At 35.5% G+C, this 19,117-nt stretch overlaps 2 protein-coding genes across 2 annotated transcripts in view; one reads left to right on the forward strand and one right to left on the reverse strand.

The window, feature by feature from the left end:
* Positions 1 to 4,601, forward strand: part of LOC119839343 — an 11,613-nt gene extending 7,012 nt beyond the window's left edge. Inside the window, exons 11-15 of the mRNA XM_038365600.1 lie at positions 402 to 522; positions 1,016 to 1,109; positions 2,074 to 2,156; positions 2,702 to 2,770; positions 3,221 to 4,601. Of these exons, the coding sequence (XP_038221528.1) occupies positions 402 to 522; positions 1,016 to 1,109; positions 2,074 to 2,156; positions 2,702 to 2,770; positions 3,221 to 3,337 (484 nt within the window). The 3' untranslated portion in view covers positions 3,338 to 4,601. The remainder of the gene's footprint in view (positions 1 to 401; positions 523 to 1,015; positions 1,110 to 2,073; positions 2,157 to 2,701; positions 2,771 to 3,220) is intronic.
* A 1,408-nt stretch (positions 4,602 to 6,009) lies between these two features.
* On the reverse strand, positions 6,010 to 15,410 carry LOC119839326 (pickpocket protein 11-like). The gene is made up of 10 exons (XM_038365571.1): positions 15,265 to 15,410; positions 14,554 to 14,713; positions 11,995 to 12,122; positions 11,749 to 11,845; positions 10,887 to 11,069; positions 9,797 to 9,887; positions 8,604 to 8,748; positions 7,655 to 7,758; positions 6,946 to 7,073; positions 6,010 to 6,200 (listed from the first exon to the last, which is right to left on the reverse strand). The coding sequence occupies exons 1-10, from the start codon at positions 15,402 to 15,404 to the stop codon at positions 6,081 to 6,083; spliced, it is 1,296 nt and encodes a 431-aa protein (XP_038221499.1). The 5' UTR covers positions 15,405 to 15,410; the 3' UTR covers positions 6,010 to 6,080.
* Positions 15,411 to 19,117: the final 3,707 nt, after the last annotated feature.

Raw genomic sequence — 19,117 nt, forward strand, 5'->3', positions numbered from 1 at the left:
ACACACACACACACACACACACACTACTATATGATGATTGATTGATTGATGATTACGATTGTATATGTAATACATATGCATATTATGTCTGGCTATACACGCAAACACATGTCGAATTGAACATCTTATTTTATTGAAGTCACTTGAAAAGAAAAATATGAGATTATGTATCACTAGTTGGTACCCGCGTGGTCAAAGTAAATTTTCATGGTACAAACTTTCGTGCCCTATTTTACCCCTTTTGGGAAGAAATTATCAAAATCCTTCCTTAGCGGATGCCTTCATCAAAGTCGCTATCTGCAAGTCAAATTTCTTCCCGATCAGACCAGTGGTATGGGCTGTGCGTTGATAGATCACTGAAATAACTATCGTTTTATATTATCGAGTTGTGTGTTGTCCAGAAGGCACAGCAGCGCGGCGATCTGCAAGTACGGCACGTCGACGCAGGAGTGCTCGTGCCTCTTCAGCAAGGTGTACCGGCTGCCGTGCCGCCACATACTCATGCTCACCACTGAGCTCAAGGTGGGTTTTTACTGCCTGTTCGCCCAGGCTTCGCCCGTGATACATATACAGCCTGTGTCGCTCGGTGATGGTGCAGCTATCTAATGATGATATAATTTTTGAACACGGTAAAGTGGTTTTTGCGTGAAAACTTTACACACTTATAAAAAAAATACGAAAGTTTCCTCTTTGTAATAATACTAGCTTGTGGCGCGGTTTTGCACGCGTTAAATTTGGAGTAGTTCAATAGATGTTATTATACATATAAACCTTCCTCTTGAATCACTCTATCTATTAAAAATAAACCCCATCAAAATCTGTTGCGTAGTTTTAAAGGTTTAAGCATACATGTGAACATAGGGACAGAGAAAGCAATTTCGTTTCATACTATATAGAGATTAGTGTAGATTAACAAAAAAAAAAAAGTAATTCAAACAAAGAATGAATCTTTCGCGATGTTACACTTTAAATAACTAAATAAATGAATATTAATTTGTATGTACGTCCGTTCCAGGTGAAAACTCACATACCGTTCGAGCCGCGCTGGACGGTGCAACACTGTCTGTTCGGCTGCGAGAACACGACCAACACGCCCAGTACTACCACCGGTGAGTTTTGACATTTTGCGGTTTTTTTTTCTTGTTTCGAACAATATTTTGCGTCTGTGGCCTGACAACCAATAATAAAAAAAATACTATGGCTTAAAAATTCTCGTGGGTAGCCTTACTACGTCATAGGAGTTTCATAAAAAAATTCTTTTAGCAAGAAAGGAATATGAGACTGCAATTTTAAAATTATAATACCCATATATTTTATATTTCCATCTTATCAGTTTACGTTATTATTGATAACTTAGTTTATAGTAAAGTAAAAATAAAATGGATCATATACTCAATTGTCAAGTTGAACTCAAACATTTATTTATTCAACTAGACTTCCTTTTTATTCAACTAGAAGTCTTTTTAAAAACATATTTACCATTAACACCGGCAAGTGAAAAGCATTGGCTTTTAAAATCATTTCAATTTTACATACTTTTACATAGTTAATAAGTGGCAATCTTTCTTAAGGGACCACACTTTGTCGATTTTCATTTTTAACTGTTTCAAGTAAAACTCTGTTTACCACCTGTGTTAAGAAGAGCTTTCTAATGAGAGATTTAATGCCTTACTGCCCCGAAATAAGGTGGTAATTGGAGTGAATGTTTTAAATATCGCAGCTCGGACATATTTTGATGAACTTTCAATAGGCAGATGTTAGCCTTGTCGTTTATAGTACATCAATGGCTTTCTAGATTACCTTAACGAGTAAGTTGACGAAGTTATTATATATTCCGCTATTAGAAAAATATTGTACGTGAAGTATTTTTTAATTGTTTTTTTGTATGATAAATTTATGATGTGAAGATATATGATATATTAAATTGTTTCAAAGTACTTTTACAAATAAATTTCAAAAAAACGATTTAAAATAATGAAGTCGCGGGCTCATATGAGATGCAAGGTTTTTATGTAAAGGTATATTATGCATATTTAAATAAGGTATATTAATAGAATTTTTTTTACATTCCAGCAAGCACAGGGTACATGGAACAGGTTGTGGTGGAGGCGGAAGGCTCTAGAACGACTCTGCAGCAGCCTCAACAGATACATCCGGTAAGATATCTCTTTTTTGACACAATTTTATTAGCATGACTCGTTTAGACTTGATTTTGACCCCCTTTAAATGAGCAAATTCAATTCAAACTGTCTACCAAGGATCAGTGATAGTACAATAATTTCAGGAGTTTATCATGTTATTAGGATCATAAGGATGAAGTTATTTCCTTATGCATACTCTGTATAATAACAAGTGAGACAATTTACCGTTTGAGCGTATTTTTTTAAATTTTTTGATACTATATTTATTATTCTTAGTTATTTTATAGATCCAATTCAGTGCTTAATTTTCAATCTGTATGCTAAGGTGAGAAAAAAGTGTCTTTTCATGAGAAATTTTTTGAAAGAATACCAAGCAACCCTTGCTATGGTTAGGCAAGAAACGCGGGTTCGAATCCCGCCCCGAAATCGAATTTTTTCTATTCTTTAAAAAAAAATTCTCATTTATAAAAGCATTTCAATGCTATAAAACTAAAAATTAAGTGCCTTTTCAATTTTGTTTCCTCAAGCATGTACCTACCAATAATTATGAACATTTTCAGGTGGGCGGTGTGAGACAACAGCAATATGTATTAGCGACGCCCGGTCAGACGGCGACCCCTGTATCGCAGGTAAAAATTTAGGATATTTACATGTTACTTGGCTTTACCTTTGGCTTCACTCGCGTTTCAATCGTAAATGTTATCAATAAAGAAAGTAACACCTTAATCTACTATATAAAAATAAGTCGGGTTTTCCTTCCTGACGCTATAACTCCAGAACGCACGAACCGATTCCCACGGTTTTGCATTCGTTGGAAAGGTCTCGGGCTTCGTGAGGTTTATAGCAAGAAAGTTTTTATAGAAAATTCAGGAAAAATTTGAACAGAAAAGCGGGAAAATCATTTTTCACATACAGCCGTCTGGTGGCGAAACGGAGTTCGCCGGGTTTGCTAGTAAAGTATAAATATAATAATTAATAATATTATTAATAGTAATCGTTGAAATAATGTGTTTAATTACATACAAAGGAAATACAATAACAATAACATAATAATAATTTTATAACCGTATGGTATGCAGGTGATATTCTGCGGCAGTAGCGTCGGCGGCGTCGGGGGCGTCGGTGGCGCGCCCGTCATCACCTCCGTGCTGCCCGCCGGCGGCGCTGTGCTCACGCCGCACCACGTGCACCAGTGAGCGGCCACCGCCCGAGGCAGTGCAGTGAAGAGGGGAGTGCGGGGAGAGAGGAGAGAGGAGGAGGGATTTAGTGCATCAGTGTAGTGTGGGGGATGCTATAGTGTGATAGTGTGAGGACGGAGCGATGTAGTTGTGTTGGGAATAGAAAGGAGGTAAAGGCGAGCAGACAGCAAGAAAGTGACAGTTAAGGACAGAAAAGTGAAACCTGTGACTTTAGGTTAACAGTGGAGATGCATTACATTGTACTCTATGCAATAGTCCATCTAGAAATTGAGCAAACAGCTACACTAACGAATTTTAGAGAGACGATTGTATAGAAACAAACAGAACAATGATACAATACAATGTGAAAAATGAAAAATATAAATAAAAAGACTTGGGCACATTATCCACCAATTGTGATGATTATTATGATCAAGATGAGCTAAGATTGTTACTTGGACATCCAAAAAAAAATGTGACAATGTTGTTTGTGACGTGAACTTACTGGTGACTAAGAATGTACATATTGATAAATAGATTAGTGAAATAATGGGAGACAAAAGTCGTTAAATTTAACATAATAAAAGTCATATTTGACACTGTTTGCCCAAAACCCATTCTCACTATTAATCTATTGAGACATAAAAGCATAATATTTGTAAAGCAAATCTTACACTATGTATTGCTTATGTGTTCAAAGGACGGGCTCTTTTCAAAGCCTGTATAACTTTGAACTGCCATCTAAAATGACAATGAAACTATCCAAGAGAGGAGCTGTCTAATATTTTGTTAAAGTTGTTTTTATTAGTTAAATTTTTTCCCTGTTATACACCGTGACAAGTTGTGTGGCGTTGGCGAATAAATTTGACGCCGCTTAAAGAATTTTGAATGCCATAAAATTTGGCACGGGTTATAGCAAAGAAGACTTGTAAATATATAGTTAATAACTGTAGATCAAGCGATTTAGAAGTTTTTGTAAGGCAGTAGAGGCAATTTTGTTACTCAATATGAATTTATAAGCATTCTACTGAAAGTGAATAATATATAACAATAACATTAAATTAAAATTAAATAAAACCCCCGACCCCATTTTGTAATGTTGACATAGTGAATTGTATTTTACTAGTCAACCCTTCTCACTTGATGCCTGTACTGAGGTAGAGTGTTGAAAATATATAATCTGACATTTTGTACGGGCCGCCATCTTTGACCGATTTCATCATTAAAAAATCATTAAAAAAATCCAAGAGCGACATGTAGAACTGACATTAAATTGAAAAAAGGTGTGTGTGCGATTCACACATGATAGAAGTGAAACTTCAGTAAATCGACAAAAGAATGAATAAAATAGTACGTATATTTCTGTCTCATTCTTTGCCGGCTTCATTCTACACATTTTTGTATTTCTGTCTCTTACCTGTCGTTTTTCCGTTGCATCAGGTTTGAAATCACAACGATTCTAAAGAAGTTTCACTTCAAAAAGGAAGGAAAAAAAAACGCATCGAATTTTGAATGGTCCATCCGTTTGAGAGTTGAGAGATGCTACAAATACACAGACATCAACGTCAAACTCTTTTTGCGTCGGGGGTTAAAAATACATTATGCTTTGCATTTCATGTAGTCTATGGTACATTTAAGTCTGATATAAACCAATATAAACAAATAAGAAGTTAACAATATATTTTATTTATACGGTCGTTTTAATAAAGTTAATTCCCCTACCCTATTACTTGAAGTTAGTAAATCAAATTAAGAAAAAAGAATTTGATTGTTTTTGTTTCTTTGCTTATACAATTTTGTATCCAAGCACTTATCTCAATTACATTTTTATTTTTTATTAAGTCTGAATTATTGTTGTTTTTGATGGAATAATTTATAATGACTGTGTGATTATGTGAAAAAAAGGCATCATAAAAAGTATATATCATAGGTACATCAAAGAATGAACATTTTCACTGAGTATTGCATTGTTATGAAGAAATAAACTTACTTGTACCAAGCATTTGTTTTGGTTATTTTTTATTATAAACCTATATGATATGTACATATAAAATAATAATGGATTTAATAAAATAGAACTATTGCAATTCTCAATGTTTTCATTGTAATTGGTTAGTTTTCATCCATTTTTTCTAACCCACATACCCTAAATCGATACGAATGAAATTATATGGCGGGAACCTCGGACCCGATTTTATAGAAGAAATAGAATAGAAAGACACGTTGTCTGTGAGTGACACAGGCTATATTTATTTTGGTTTTTCTGAGTCAAGGTATGTATGTAAGTTTAAAGTTGCTTTTGTTTTATTTCGAGAGTCAATTAAGAGCCTAAGGGGCATTAGATAAAAATGGCTTTGTAATTAATACTTATATTAATAATACTGGAGTGTTTAGAAGTATTCTTCATCGGGAATGATTGGTATTGTTCGGGAAATTGTTTTAGATAGACCGTACTGCTTTTCCTGAATTCGTTTCCATGACCCATATTATGTGGGCTACGTAAAGCTTCGTGCAAACCATAGCATTAAGCATAATAATTCGTAATAGCGTGACTGGTGACAACTTACATGCTCTGTCACGCAGCACGCTATTTCCGCCGAAATTAGGCCAAAGATAATATGAGGATAGTGTAGTTGATTGACACGTGATCACAGATTTATAATCAATATAACATAGATAAGGTTGTTTAATGTATTTTTATTAATGCATTAAGCACAACGGTACATATTTATTAACAATTATTAAATTCACTCGTGCTCTTTTAATACTTAAAATGTCGGGTCTTGGGAGGAGGGAAAACGAGAGCTAATTCTTTAAGTCGACCTTCATGACGAGATTTTTTATCACAATACTGTATGACCATTTTTTGGTTGCTGTACTCCTGTAAAAAAAAACTAAATTTATGTGCCGTCTGAGGGTTTTGCATAAAGATTTTATGTTAAAAATTACTACTAAATGGTTAAATAAACAGTCTCCTTTCTGGCTGGAGTAATAACGGAGGCCAGCCAATAACACAGTGTCTACGTACACATAGTAGTAGTACAATGAGTTCGGAAGATGTGAAATACGACTAAACATAATATTGTAGGCTTCTTATAAATTTTATAAAAAATAATATACAATAGCAACCTTATGTTATTTTTTATACAAGGATGTACCGCATGTCGTGTACTGTGGTCAATGGAAGTTACATTTGCTAATTGCGTAAAAAATTCGTAATACCAGAAAATGACGTAAAACAGTTTTGATTTTTACACGTCAATTTTACGAATGAATGGGCCATAAATAAGATGATATTTATTGGCAATGGTCCGTGCGTCAGTTAGAGGTGCACCAATACTTTTAAGAATTGAAAATGCGTATGAAATACGCGTTCATTAAATCTTAAATACAGATGCGAAACCGGGAACACTCTGTAGTCACGGTGTGACCATATCTATAAATAATAACTTGTAAATTAACTTTGAAAACTACTTCATTTGAACCATACATAATATCTATTGCTTCTATCTATACCTGCAGTCACCCGACAACAAACGAGAAACTACCTAGGGAATAGTCTATCAATGAAGCCAATGAGGTAATAAGTAGTGGCTTAAATAGCGATACAGTCAATAGGGCACTACCTGGATCGTCGCATCTGACTTCGGAGTAGCAAATATATAACAGCATCTCTCCAGGAGAAAGTAAATGATCTCCACAAAGCTGATGAAGCTGGCACCAAGGAACAAACCAGCTGCACCGCCGAACGAGACTAAAACAAAGAGCGAGGTATTTAACGAATTGGGCCAGCTCGCACCGGAGAAGTATCGCACCCACACCAGTGAGGGAGGGAGCGGGAAACTTGTTTCCTTTTCCTCGCCATTACCAGTCCATTCCTTTTATACAGGCGTCAATCCTTTCCTTAAACGTTATTAAAAGCGGGCAGTGCATTCATAGAGGTACTACCTCTGCGAATGATCATGGGTGGTGGTGATCGCTTACCATCAGGCGAACCAGCAGCTCAGTTGCCCACTGTGACATCATAAAATTTCTTAAAAAACTCGACAAACATACTTAATAAGTGAAGTATGTTTTTTTGTAAAAGACTAGAGAAAGACGATACGTTCACGACGCAATGTAGCGATATTTGATATAAGAAGATTTGATATAAAAAGTGACAGCAAATTTCCCTTGACTACGTGGACAAAGGAGCGGACCACGTTCGGAAATCTAGTGTCCTACTAAGTCGGAATATGTGTTCCTGATATTTCAGTTTCCTTTCTAAATAAACAATAAGAGATTACGTTTCTATTTAGATAAATATAAGGTGTATATGTACATAATTTAAATTACCCACTAAGTCCTCAAAATGGAACACAATTTCGCGCGAATAGCGCAGGTTCGGCGCATTCACGGTGAGGCGTATGGCGCATGCGCCATGGAACGGATTTTTTTCCCTGAAAAAATAGTATTATATATCTGTGCCCGAAAGAAAGAAATAAACTTCATACGTACATGCGTCTTGTGAATCTACACTAATATTATAAATTTTCATATTTTTGTATGTTTGTAACGTTTTCACGCAAATACCACTGGGCCAATTTCAAAAATAATTTTATAAAAGTGGCAAACAAACAGCTTGCATATAATAACGTGACAATCGCTGTAACGATTTGGCAAATATGATCTTGAAAGGTCTTATCGGAGAAACATTTAGTATCTACCTACGGGATATGTTTCACATGTATGAATACTAGCTGACCCGCTAAACGCTGTTCTGCCTCACTCTTATCATTTCGAGGAATGAAAAATAGATGTTGGCCAGATTCTCAGACCTACCCGATATGCACATAAAATTTCATGAAAATCGCTCCCGTCGTTTCGGAGAAGTAAATGCGAAAGTTTGTAAGGATGTGTGTGTGTTTGTTGATCTTTCACGCAAAAATTACTGAACGGATTTTCATGAAACTTTTTAGTAATATAGTTTAATATCAGAATAACATCATATGTTAAAATTTAAAGGAATCCTACTAATATTATAAATGCGAAAGTTTGTAAGGATGTGTGTGTGTTTGTTGCTCTTTCACGCAAAAACTACTGAACCGATTGCAATGATATTTTGTACGTAGACAGCTGGACAACCGGAATACCATATAGGCAACTTTTTATCGCGATACTCCTACGGGATACGGACTTACGCGGGTGAAACCGCGGGGCGCAGCTAGTCATGTATAAAGAATTCTGTTACAAACATACAGGTGAGGCTAAAGAAAGCGTGGTAAAAGATAAATACTAAACACACCATATTTTATTATCAGTAGTGCTCTCACGAAACAAGGAGTCCAAACACATTGGGCTGCACTTGCATTTCATGCCGGCGAAGTTGGCCAGCTCCCTCGCGTGTCTGGACAGGCACCACATCCCTGCTGGGGTGCACGGCTTGCCGTCTTCACAACAAATAATTGGTGTAAGAGTTTCAGTTTTCACCTACTACTTTATAACCTACTAGCTTTCAGTAGTCAAAGGAGAAAATAGACAGTTCGTGGCTTTTCCATCTTCTTTCTATTTCTCAAGAAAAAAGGTGTGTCTCTACATATTAATGTTGAATATCTACTAGCTGCGCCCCGCGGTTTCACCCGCGTAAGTCCGTATCCCGTAGGAATATATGTAATAGTTGCCGATATTTAATAATAATTTACGATAAAAACTTGCCTATATGTAATTCCAGACAGCTAGCTGTTTTCGTACCAAATTTCATTGTAATCGGTTGAGTAGTTTTTGCGTGAAAGAGTAACAAACACACACACACACACACACATACTTACAAACTTTCGCATTTATAATATTAGTAGGAAGGATTAATAGTATATAAAATCAGTACTAGAGTACAAATCCAAAAAAAAAAGTTTCTGCTTGCCTGTTTCTTTGTAGACGCTAATCTACCTACTGAACGAATTTGTATAAAAGTTTTATTGTTGTATCATTTTCTACCGAGAGTACAAATTTTAAGCTCTGGAACATCTAATATGGTACTCCAAGAGCACAGTACTATATCATATACAGAAATGACATCTAAGTTAACATTACTCAGTCTGATGGGCATTTTCTGTTAACTTATAAAAGTCGAAGATTTGAAACTCCCGATGTGGAACTCCAAAAGCCCAGCTACAGGTTAAGTGTATTTTAATATCAGTAGTAATACGATTTTGATTCGAGTTTGCATTTTTATAAAACATCTCTACAGATCCGGGAGTTGTGCTCTCGGCCCGGTGACGGGCGGCTGCCGAGGGGGTCTTGGACGAATACCAACTAGCCCCCTTGGCACGTTCACTAAAGCGGCTCGAAGGAATATAGGGGGGTTTTAGTTCGTAGGAATCTGACGTAATTTTTCTCCAAGGGCCGTGGGTATATGTGTAAGTTTTCTCCAGTCGTGGATAAAGGAAGGACCGGGAATTAACGTATACTAAAACGATGAAGGCAAAATGTAAATTGTACCTTCATAAAAATAGTAAAAAGGCTGACAGCCACATAGCTTCAGTGCGAGACGACTTCTGCATCCCAACCGACACATGTGCGTGCTATATACCTGAAAATTCCAAATATTTAAAATTGATTAAAAAACAAAGAATTCATTTGGAACAGAAGCGCTGGTAGAAAATTATCTCAGATTCAGTCCCTTCATTATAGTAGACACGCTAGAAAATTGAGTCTCGTAAGTGAAATGATTTTCGAATGGACATATTATATGTATAGGAGTGCAGACGTATTAGAAAATTAGTAATCGCGATATACCCTCTAATTACAAGTACTTTTATCAGCGTAGAGAGAATCTCACCAACTGTACCTGGGGTTTTTAAGTGGTATATATATAGTAATAAGTAGGCAGTAGATTGATAGGAAGGAGCAGGAACACTTCAACTCTTATTGTGGGAGTCGAGCACGCTTCGGCACGAATTAGGCCAGCTCGCACCGGGGAAGTACCACACCCCCACAGAAAACCGGCGTGAAATAGTGGCATGCCACTGTGTTTCGTACGGTGAGTGGGGGAGCCGGAGGCCTGTTTCCTTTTCCTCACCCGTCCCAGTCCATTCCTTCTTTCCAGTCGTTAATCCAGTCCTTTTCCCTTACCTCAAAAAAGCGGGCAGCGCATTCGCAGAGGCCCTACCTTTGCGAATGTTATGGGCGGTGGTGATCGCTTACCATCAGGCGAACCACCAGCTCAGTTGCCCGCTATGACATAAAAAAAAAAAAAAAAAAAACTCAAATTGAAACATTCATTGATAAAACTTCTTTTAGAATTTCTTTTGAAGCGTCCAAATACATATTTTAATATTTACCACTGGTTTGGATTGCAGTTTCTACGGAGATCGCTTATGAGAGCAGTTGTATTACAATATTAGGTGATTCAGTATTTAAATGGATTAAATTGGTGGAGCAATTCAAAAGTTGGATAGTAGAACTATATGACATTAGATGTAGTAGGAAAGCGGGAAAATGGGATAGTAGGATTTTATGAAAGTAGGATCGTAGGATAAGCAGGAAGAGTAGGATGTAGGATAGCTGGGTTCCAGTACAGTCGATTTACCTTCATATTCCCAGTGCTCTCATCAGTATACAGGCAGGCTCGGCGTCTGGGAGACAGCTCCCTCACCCCCTTCCCCGCTCGCGTTTCCGTAACAGTTAAATAGGTGAAGCGATTTAAGAATGGTATTATTGTGGACGGTGGGTTTGACGTATCAGCAACGTCGTATGGAGAGTGAACAAAGAACTAGAAAAGAATAAATTTGTGTGGTGATTTTGCCTGCCGCTTCGCTCGCGTTCTATTTGTTAATCTAAATCACAGATAATATAATACTTTTCTACACAATAGAAATGTATGAATATAAGTATGAAGGTATTTACAATGTATGTGTTAGACTAATAACCTCGTGTTTTGTTAGAACGCGTTACCCTAAATCTGAACTAGTTTTTGAAGTGAAACTTCTTTAGAATCGTTGTGATTTCAAACCTGATGCAACGGAAATAACGATAGGTAAGAGATACAAATACAAAAATGTGTAGATTGAAGCCGGCAAAGAATGACACAGAAATATACATACTATTTTATATTATCGGTCTCTCCTCTTTGTTGCATGCTTCGTTCTTTTGTCGATTTACTGAAGTTTCACTCCTATCGTGTGTGAATCGCACACACACCTTTTACTCTACTTGTCTTTTGTTTTTAATTGGATCGAATTAGGGTTTCCCACTCAGCCAAAAATGAATTATAACCAAACTAAAACCTCAGGGAGAACACGTTCCATCGACGGGTTATAACGGTAACATCGTAATATGAATACGTAGGTAGCATTTTCCAAGATTACTACTGTATTATTACAATCAGTTGAGAATAAATGTAGGACTAGGTTTTTTAGAATGCCCTAAGATATTTTTATAAGTATACTCACGTGCGCGTTACTATTTAAGACAAACATAATAAAACATAATGCCAACGAAAACTGGCAAGTGAACGGCATGCCTTTGGTTGTGTTTGGATGAGGCTTTCTGAAATATAAACAAAAATCACTATCTATAAAAGAAAGTGGTGTTAGTTAAACTATTTATAACTCAAGAACGGATTATCCAATTTGGCTCAAAATTTGTGAATTGATTGTGAATTTGTGATTTTAGAATAACATCATCTGTAGACATACACGATGGCTGCATCATAAATAGCGATGGAGTTGGTGACGTAGCATGCGCCGTGCTCTGTCATGATCGGTGTCCAGGTTGGGGTGATCGGTTCTGATGATGAGATGACTATGTGCTCGTCTGGCATCACCTATAAAAAGTAAATGTATTTTTTTCTTGTAGCGGGAAACTGAGCTAGTAGCTTGTCTGAAGGTAAGCGATCACCACCGCCCATGAACAGAGAGGTAGAGCCTCCTCGAATGGGCTGCTCGTTTAAAGTATTTGATGACTCCAAAATGTCCGACAGAAATAAGATAAATAAATAAATAAATTTGAGGTACACTTGTGAGCTTCTTACTATCATATCAAATATTCAGTATTATTTTTTGAACATGGAATGAAATTAACATATATAATGTATTATGTCGTAGATTATATAATTTTACGCATTATAACACAAGCTTTAAGCTCATGAAGTCATGTAGTTCGTTAAGCACATTTGTTTTCACCCGCGTAAGTCCGTACCCCGTAGGAATATCGGGATAAAAAGTTGCCTACATGTTATTCTAGTTGTTCAGCTATCTACGTACCAAATATCATTGCAATCGGTTCAGTAGTTTTTGCGTGAAAGAGCAACAAACACACACACATGCTTACAAACTTTCGCATTTATAATATTAGTAGGATAGTATACCTCAACGACCAATTTAAAAAGGTCCACGTTTAGTTTGGTGTCATTTTTAAACTCCTCGTATCCTTCCAGGTGGAAGAAGTCCGAATTGGCCACAGTATGTACAAACTTGGCATAGTACGCGTAGTTTTCGTCGTCCGGGCTCACATTCCAACGAGATTGAATGGCTTTTTTTAATTTTTCTTTATTTACTCTATCCTAAAATTTAAATATTATTTATTTGCACCCAACACCCACACAAACGAAACACATACGAACACACACACACGTACTTGTAAACAAACAATTTTATATTATTCTTTTATGGAAATCTTATGTTATAGATCCAGTCTTCTCAGCTCTCAGATCTCAGCACAGAATACAGAGCATTTCAAATTGTAATATATTCATATGCAAATTCAAAAAAATATTGATTTATTTTATTTATTTATATGAATCAAAAAATGAATCATTGTGACGGTTCTCGTATTATTTCAATGTTATAATTGTTAGACTGTTTTCAAACGATCGTTTTCTATGCCATTTATGAGATTTATTTGTATCTAAGTAAATACGCAATTGGCTAAGATAATTCCGGTGGCGGGAAACTTTGACTTTGTAAGATTCGTCTTAATACTAAACACTATTCAGGTTTTTTACTTCTGTGCAGATAGATGCTACTACTTTATGCCATGCTTCTACTTTATATATAATCGTTAGATCTTCGTCTTATTGCATAAAGCAATAAACAATTATTATTGCCTCCACATTTACTATCCTTAGCGTAAACATATTTACATGCGCGTCACGACAAATATCTCGCAAGAGAGACATAAATATGCCGATATCGATATATTTTTCGACTCTATTAACATGCGAGCAATGCGCGACACATTTTTCTCGTCGCAGGCTTTTTCGACGATGAGTCAAAGCGACGTTGCCAAATCAGTTTAGTTCATTCATTTCTTCGCATTTATGACCATAGATTATACACTTATTTTATGTGGTTGATTAGTGACATATAAAATTGAAATATTTAAGTCATGAAACAACCTTTAAATAAATAAAAATGACTTAATTAACAATAACTCTTAAAATTTTGCCATTTCGATTTGTTTATATTTTTACAGTATTTTGTCTTTAAATCTTATATTATATTAAATTCCCGTGTCACAATGTTAGTTACCAAATTCCATCGAAACGGCTGGACCGATTTTTATGAAATTTTGTGTGCATATTGGGTATGTCTGATAATAATCGGCCAAAATCTATTTTTCATGCCCCTAAATGATAAGAGTTAAGCAAAGCAGCGTTTGCCAGGTCAGCTATTATTATCATAAAGTAGTTGTAAAATCATTACTGTCATTAGTTGCTTGTTTATATTCTTCTTAACCATATCAACAATGAGAGATCACTTAAAAACCTCAAAACTTAATATAATTTTGGAATGCATGGAATTTTATTAAGAACTAGCGGTCCGTCCCGTCGTCGCCTGTGGCATATTTATTGCATAAAGCACTCGGGAATTGATAACAGTAGTTCTTGAGATTAACGCGTTTTAACAAACAAAATTTTCAGCTTTATATAATATTAGCTGTTCGCCCCGGCTTCGCCCGTGGTACATATATAGTCTATGTTACTCGTGGATAATGTAGCTTTCGAATGGTGAAAGAATTTTTAAAATCGGTCCAGTAGTTTTTGAGCCTATTCATTACAACCAAACAAACAAAGTTTTCCTCTTTATAATATTAGTGTAGACTAGCTGTTCGCCTCGGTTTCGCCAGTGGTACAGTCCTATATCACTCAGTGAAGTCGCAGCTTTCTATAGGTGAAGAGGTCGGTTCAACAACAGTTTTTGTGTGAAAACATTATAATCTTATAAAAGTGCAAAATTTTCCTCTTTATTATATACCTCATCACAAGCAGTGACGCCCGGCAGGCTGAACCTCCAAGATCTGTAATCTTTGTCCAAGGCCACCACAGTGGGGTTGTCGTTGTATCTCTGGAACTGTCCCATTGACACGCTGATTGCCCCCCAAAGGGCCACGACTGTTATTCCAACCCAGAACATTCTAGAAGTCAATGAGTTATGCATAATTTAATCAATTGATTATTTTTGTAAGCGTATGCCTGACTAAGCTCGTCTTAGCTAAGAAACTTCTGTATTTTTGAAGTGAAAACTTCTTTAGGCGCGTTGAGCGTTTTGGTAGAGGGTAAAATCCTCGGTTCGCGTCACCGACATGCTAATGATAATAGTATATCTATAGCTATAAAAAATTTCATATAATTTTTGCATATAGTTTTATTTATTCTCAACTTAATAGTTCCGTTTTCACTTCTATCGGCAGTCCCAAGACTGCTACTGTTTTTTCATGTTTATAACGTTTTCACGCAAAACCCACTGGACCGATTTAAAAAATTCTCTCACCATTAGAAAGCTGCAAGATCACTGATTGACATTGGCTATATATGTACTACGGGCGAAGCAGGGGCGAACAACTAGTAAAAATATATTATTCATCATTCCTTCTCTATACCTATATACTTAAAACGAAATATTGCCATCTGCCTTCTGCGAAATATTTTTATAAAGATTTTCTTTTCAGATTAAGAATCTACTCACCTCTCAGTCCAGTGCCGGCGCGGTCCCGCGATATGGTAGAAGCCATGTATACTTGTTTGAAGGCAATAACTCTTGCAGCATTCGATAATCATTCGCCACACAGAAGATTTAGGTTTGTCATTTCTATGAAATTGCCGCATTTTGGATTTAACCTACAATAAATAGAATAAATTAAATGGTGTTTTATTTAACGGGCAGGAATGATGTAAGTACTAGCTGCGCCCCGCGGTTTCACTCGCGTAAGGCCGTATCCCGTAGGAATATCGGGATAAAAAGTACTTACCAAATTTCATTACAACCAGTTCAGTAGTTTTTGCGTGAATGAGCAACAAACACACACACACATCCTTACAAACTTTCGCATTTATAATATTAGTAGGATAGAATATATGTATGGGAAAAACACAGATCACGTGGGATTTTTATCTTTTAACTTCTTCGGTGGCTGGAGCCAAAGCTATAGGGATATCAGGATCGTATACGTGTTAATAATATGAAAAAATAGCTCACAACGAGGTTCAGTCACAATAATATAGCCACAATGCAAAGATCATGTGCTCCAATGAAAATACTTAGAATGCGTTGTGATAACGAAGAGATACCACAAAGCGTCACTTGTTTTACCATAATGCCGGACACAAATGTAGGAAATAATTGGGACATGACGGAGAAACTCTTATTATTTTAAATATTTTAAATTCCCACTAGAAGTTTGTCATCAAATTATTAGTCGTTGGTAATTCACATAAAATGAACATACCTACCTAAAGCAATAAGAAAATTAGTTTTTTTCGATAATTTAAATAAAACATTGTTTCAGTAGATAAAAGGTAAGCGACTAACCTGTCCACCGTGTTATGGTCAACCATTTACCATATCACATCGGCCCAAAGGAAAATTTTATTACGACTTCCTATATTAAAGATACAGTTATTTATCTATTGCTAGTTTCGAACACACTCTAGCTTGTTACTATTGTAATTAATTCTAGTCTTTGCAACAAAACCGGCCATAAGAAATCTCTGGAACACAGTCAAAAACCTTCCGTGACAAATCAAAACATTGTAAATGAATTAGCAAGTTTGCGTGATAGTAATATGTGTAATTATATCATACATATCTATTTAATTACCGTATTGTATTTAATGTTTTAGATAAGAAAAGCTTTTATACCAATACATTTATTTATTGTTTATTTATAAGTATACAGTTATTTTGATTTTTATTATTCTTCTTGCAGGCGCGTGGATTACCGAATAGGCGATCGGAGATTCAGTACCTATGAATAAATCAAAACAATTTTGAAGTAATAGTTGGATCTGAGTTTTTTTTTTTATGTCACAGTCGGCAATGGAGTTGGTGGGTCGCCTGATGGTAAGCGCTACCACCGCCCATGAACATTTGTAGAGGTATAAGGTCCATTACAGACCTTACGCCTCTACAAATGGATTGCCGACTTTTTGGAAAGGGATTAAGAAAGGATTGGTGAGAGGAATAAAGGAAAGGACTGAGAAGGGAAGGAAAAGGATATGGGCCTCCGGCTCCCCCACTCACCGAACGAAACACAGCAGAATGCTATTTCACGCCGGTCTTCTGTGGGGGTGTGGTACTTCCCCGCTGCGAGCTGGCCCAAGTCGTGCCGAAGCGTGCTCGACTACCACATTAAATATATTTTTTTTACATAGTTTTATAGAATTAGTTTTTCTTAACGTCAATCGAGTGCGTGGTTGTGCGCACTTTTATGCTATCTGTGGTCATAGTATGTTAGTTATTTCTTCAGTATTAATTTTATTTCTTTACATTTTTCCAAATTATTGAAATTTAATTCTAAGAAAATATAATTTTAAAAATCACAAAATGACGTCTGTGCTATAAATTGTTCAAACTTTAAACCATTAATATTTTAAAACTCTGTAAATACATTTTGCCGCCAAATTATTGTTATTAATTCAAAATATGACAGTTTGTTTAAAAAAAAAGTAAGCATTAGAAAAAGAAAACACTCTTTTCTATACATTGGCCCTTTTGGCGGTAAATACGTAATTAATAAGCGTTAAAACTAAATAGAAATTTATTTACGTATTTGAAGCGTATACATTTTGTGTGTTTTGTACTTAGTTAAGCTGACAGTATCTCATGAGTCCTAATAGTTAGACAGTTGACATTTTCGGAGATGATGCATTTCCAAAGGACTTCAAAAAAAATGAGGAGGTAAGCAATTTGTCTGTATATTATTTTGTTTGTTACCTTATAACCTTTTACTAAGTGAACCGATTGTTACGATTTTATTTTATTTGAAAGCTAGTGCCTCCCATGTTGTCTCATTCAATTGGTCTAGATTTGAATTTTATTTTTTAAGTCAGTTTAGTTCTTTCTTTGCTATAAACAATTATTGTTGTCGCTATAAAAACATATAATAATAAAATCGAGGTTATGCAACGGTTGGGGCGATTATAAATTGGATGGGTAACCATTTTTCCCTTGGGTCCTAAGCTTATTTATACAAAGAGTAATAAAGAAATTTTAAGTTTTAAAATAATGAGAATACGAACTACGTACGTATGCACGTAATGAAATGATATTTGAATTATAATACTTATCTAAGTGTTTTTGAAACAGGTCATAGATTTATCATCATTTCTTTCACATAGTTTTTTACGTGAATAATGATTAATAGACGTTTTTGAATTAGATCACAAAGGAAACATGACGTGCAGTGTTATTAAGAAAGAGGAGAGACTACGCGGAAATGTGTTATCGATTTCCGATATTTCGATGATAAATGAAATTTTTACAAACACCGCATACTTTTACGATAGAATGAAAAATGCGTCATGATTTTATATTATTGACTGATTAACATTGTGAACTAAAAGTTTCCTGACGGCCCTTTTTAGAAAAATCCAAATCCCCATGTTATATATATCTTATCTTTGTAGTTATTCGAGCGAACAATAATTGAAAATGAAAAAAACTTAAACATTTGTAATTTGTTTATATTTGATAGGTAAGTCCATATAACTTTCTATAATGGCGGGTAATTGGAAATTTTTTGAACTAGAAGTCGAACTCATTACCAATACAGCTCAATGAGAACACTATGTATTACTAGTTTAATATTATAATGTATGTTTGGTATTATATTATCTGTGGTATAAAAAACATTATTTAAAGATACTTTTAACTATAAAATAATCAGTGATAAACCTATTGGAGAACAAAAAAAAAAGGAAAAAGAGGATAAAATAGAATTGTATATATATGCATACAAAAAAATAGTTTAGGCTTGACCCACTTAACCTAACTTTTTAGTATAACTTATGTCATCTATAAATGAGATTTTATTTTATTTCTATTCAGTAACCAGAGGTTGCGATACAGGTGATCAATCAATATCTATTTTTGATTTAATAAAAGTAGCAAAACATAGAGCCATAGAATATGTTTAACTCACGAGGGACTTACAAGTATATCATAGGTTAAAGGAAGGTATAAATGGTTTTTAAAAATGTGATTTTAGAGGACCGATCAGGACTCGCACGCTCGAAGGAAATTTTTTTAAAGAGGACTTAGGGTCCGAGTCACAAGCTGAAATATATAAAATACGTGGTTCCTATTTGAGCGAATTTATTGTTGCAAAGTTAAAACTGTTAAAATACGGTTATAGTTACTTAGCGCTGATAGCGGAATATAGGGTTGATATCATATCAGCTTATCAGTGTGTATTTATGTATATGACTAGCGGCGAGATTAGTGCAGTTCCGTTCTATTTTGTTATTTATAAAATTTATTTTCCAAATGCGGGAGTTGAGTACGCTCCGGCACGAATTAGGCCAGTTCGCATCGGGGACGT

This window comes from Zerene cesonia, unplaced genomic scaffold, assembly GCF_012273895.1.
Source record: "Zerene cesonia ecotype Mississippi unplaced genomic scaffold, Zerene_cesonia_1.1 Zces_u012, whole genome shotgun sequence".
Lineage (NCBI taxonomy): Eukaryota > Metazoa > Arthropoda > Insecta > Lepidoptera > Pieridae > Zerene > Zerene cesonia.

Bases quoted from the DNA above. Each gene is read 5' to 3' on its own strand.
- LOC119839326 (XM_038365571.1), bottom strand. From the start codon at position 15,404: ATGCGGCAATTTCATAGAAATGACAAACCTAAATCTTCTGTGTGGCGA. The intron at 14,714-15,264 runs GTGAGTAGATTC...ATTGACTTCTAG, and splicing joins CGCCGGCACTGGACTGAGAG to AATGTTCTGGGTTGGAATAA. The intron at 7,759-8,603 runs GTGTGTTTAGTA...CTATTTTTTCAG, and splicing joins ACTACTGATAATAAAATATG to GGAAAAAAATCCGTTCCATG.